The sequence below is a fragment of the Phaethon lepturus genome, unplaced genomic scaffold (genome assembly GCF_000687285.1).
Source record: "Phaethon lepturus isolate BGI_N335 unplaced genomic scaffold, ASM68728v1 scaffold33354, whole genome shotgun sequence".
Lineage (NCBI taxonomy): Eukaryota > Metazoa > Chordata > Aves > Phaethontiformes > Phaethontidae > Phaethon > Phaethon lepturus.
Genome location: NW_010533089.1, coordinates 565 through 1,671, shown reverse-complemented (window position 1 = coordinate 1,671; position 1,107 = coordinate 565). Strand labels below are relative to the sequence as shown.

The 1,107-nt window shown below is 63.6% G+C and overlaps 1 protein-coding gene across 1 annotated transcript in view; it reads left to right on the top strand.

The window, feature by feature from the left end:
• IDH3B (isocitrate dehydrogenase 3 (NAD+) beta) overlaps window positions 1-862 on the top strand; it is a gene marked incomplete at its 5' end in the record, with an annotated part of 6,795 nt that extends 5,933 nt beyond the window's left edge. The window contains one exon of the mRNA XM_010285072.1: window positions 701-862. Coding sequence (XP_010283374.1) covers window positions 701-778 — 78 coding nt within the window. The remainder of the gene's footprint in view (window positions 1-700) is intronic.
• Window positions 863-1,107: the final 245 nt, after the last annotated feature.

Here is a 1,107-nt window from a genome sequence, read left to right as displayed (position 1 = left end):
CCCCCGTGGCTCGTGTGGGGCTGGGCTGCAGAAGCCCTTGGGACCATGGAGGCTCTGTGGCTCGGCCAGAGCTGTGTGCGTGAGAGAGCGACTGGGACGCATTGTTACTGCTGTGCTTTGTGTTTGCAAATAAAGGGTCCAGCACTTCCCTCCAGCCCTGCCCGGCCCAGGTGCTGTTCCCCGCTTGGCTGTGCCCCTGCACTGCACCAGTGCAGCTCCAGCTGCGGCAGGCTGTAGGGCAGCTGCCAGGAGCTCTTTGGCTGGGGCCAGAAGCTGGGCTGGCAGAGAGCACAGGGCTCAGCATTCCTCCTGCCCCACCAGCCTGGTGGGGAAGGTGAGCCTGGGGAATCCTCTGCTGCTTCAGTTCCTGCCCCTGGCATTGGCAGTGGGGCCTGCAGCTCGCAGCCCCCTCCTGCTGTGGGGCTATGCTGTGACACTCCACTGAGCCAAGGGAGCTGGAGCCAGCACTTGTGGGCAGCCTGACAGATGGGGCGCACAGAAGCTCGGCCTGGGGCAGGGGGCTTCCTCCCTCCAGCAAGTCTCCTCCTCCACAGGGCCTTAGGGACAGGCCCAGCAGGGGCTGCAAAGGGCTACAGGGTGCCCTGGTCCTGCAGCCACAGCACCCAGCCTAGGACCAGGGAGTCCCTGCCATGCTGCAGGGACCCCCTCCCTCCTCCCTAATGCTCCCCTCTCCTTGCAGGTGCGTACGGCGGACATGGGGGGCTACGCCACGTCCCTGGATTTCACCCAAGCTGTGATAGCTGCCCTGGATGTTTAGGGCCCCTCACCTCGTCTTCCCTGCTCCCACCTGGTAATTTATCGCTTCCCTCTAATAAAAGTGGCCCCTGCAGCATGGCAGGGCTCTGCCAGGAGTGCTCCCGCCACAGTGCCATCTCTTCCCTCCTTGCCCAGCCCAGCCAAGGAAGGATGGCTGTGGTAGCGTGATGGTGCAGGCCCTGCACTGGGAGTGGGGACAGTGTGGTCACCTCCCAGCCAGGTGAGGGGAGGCAAATTTGCCCCAGAGACCCCTGGGGCAAAACAAGACCGAGGAGGATGAACAACCACCTCAGCCCTTTATTGAGGTTCAGTCACACCGAGCTGGCTCCT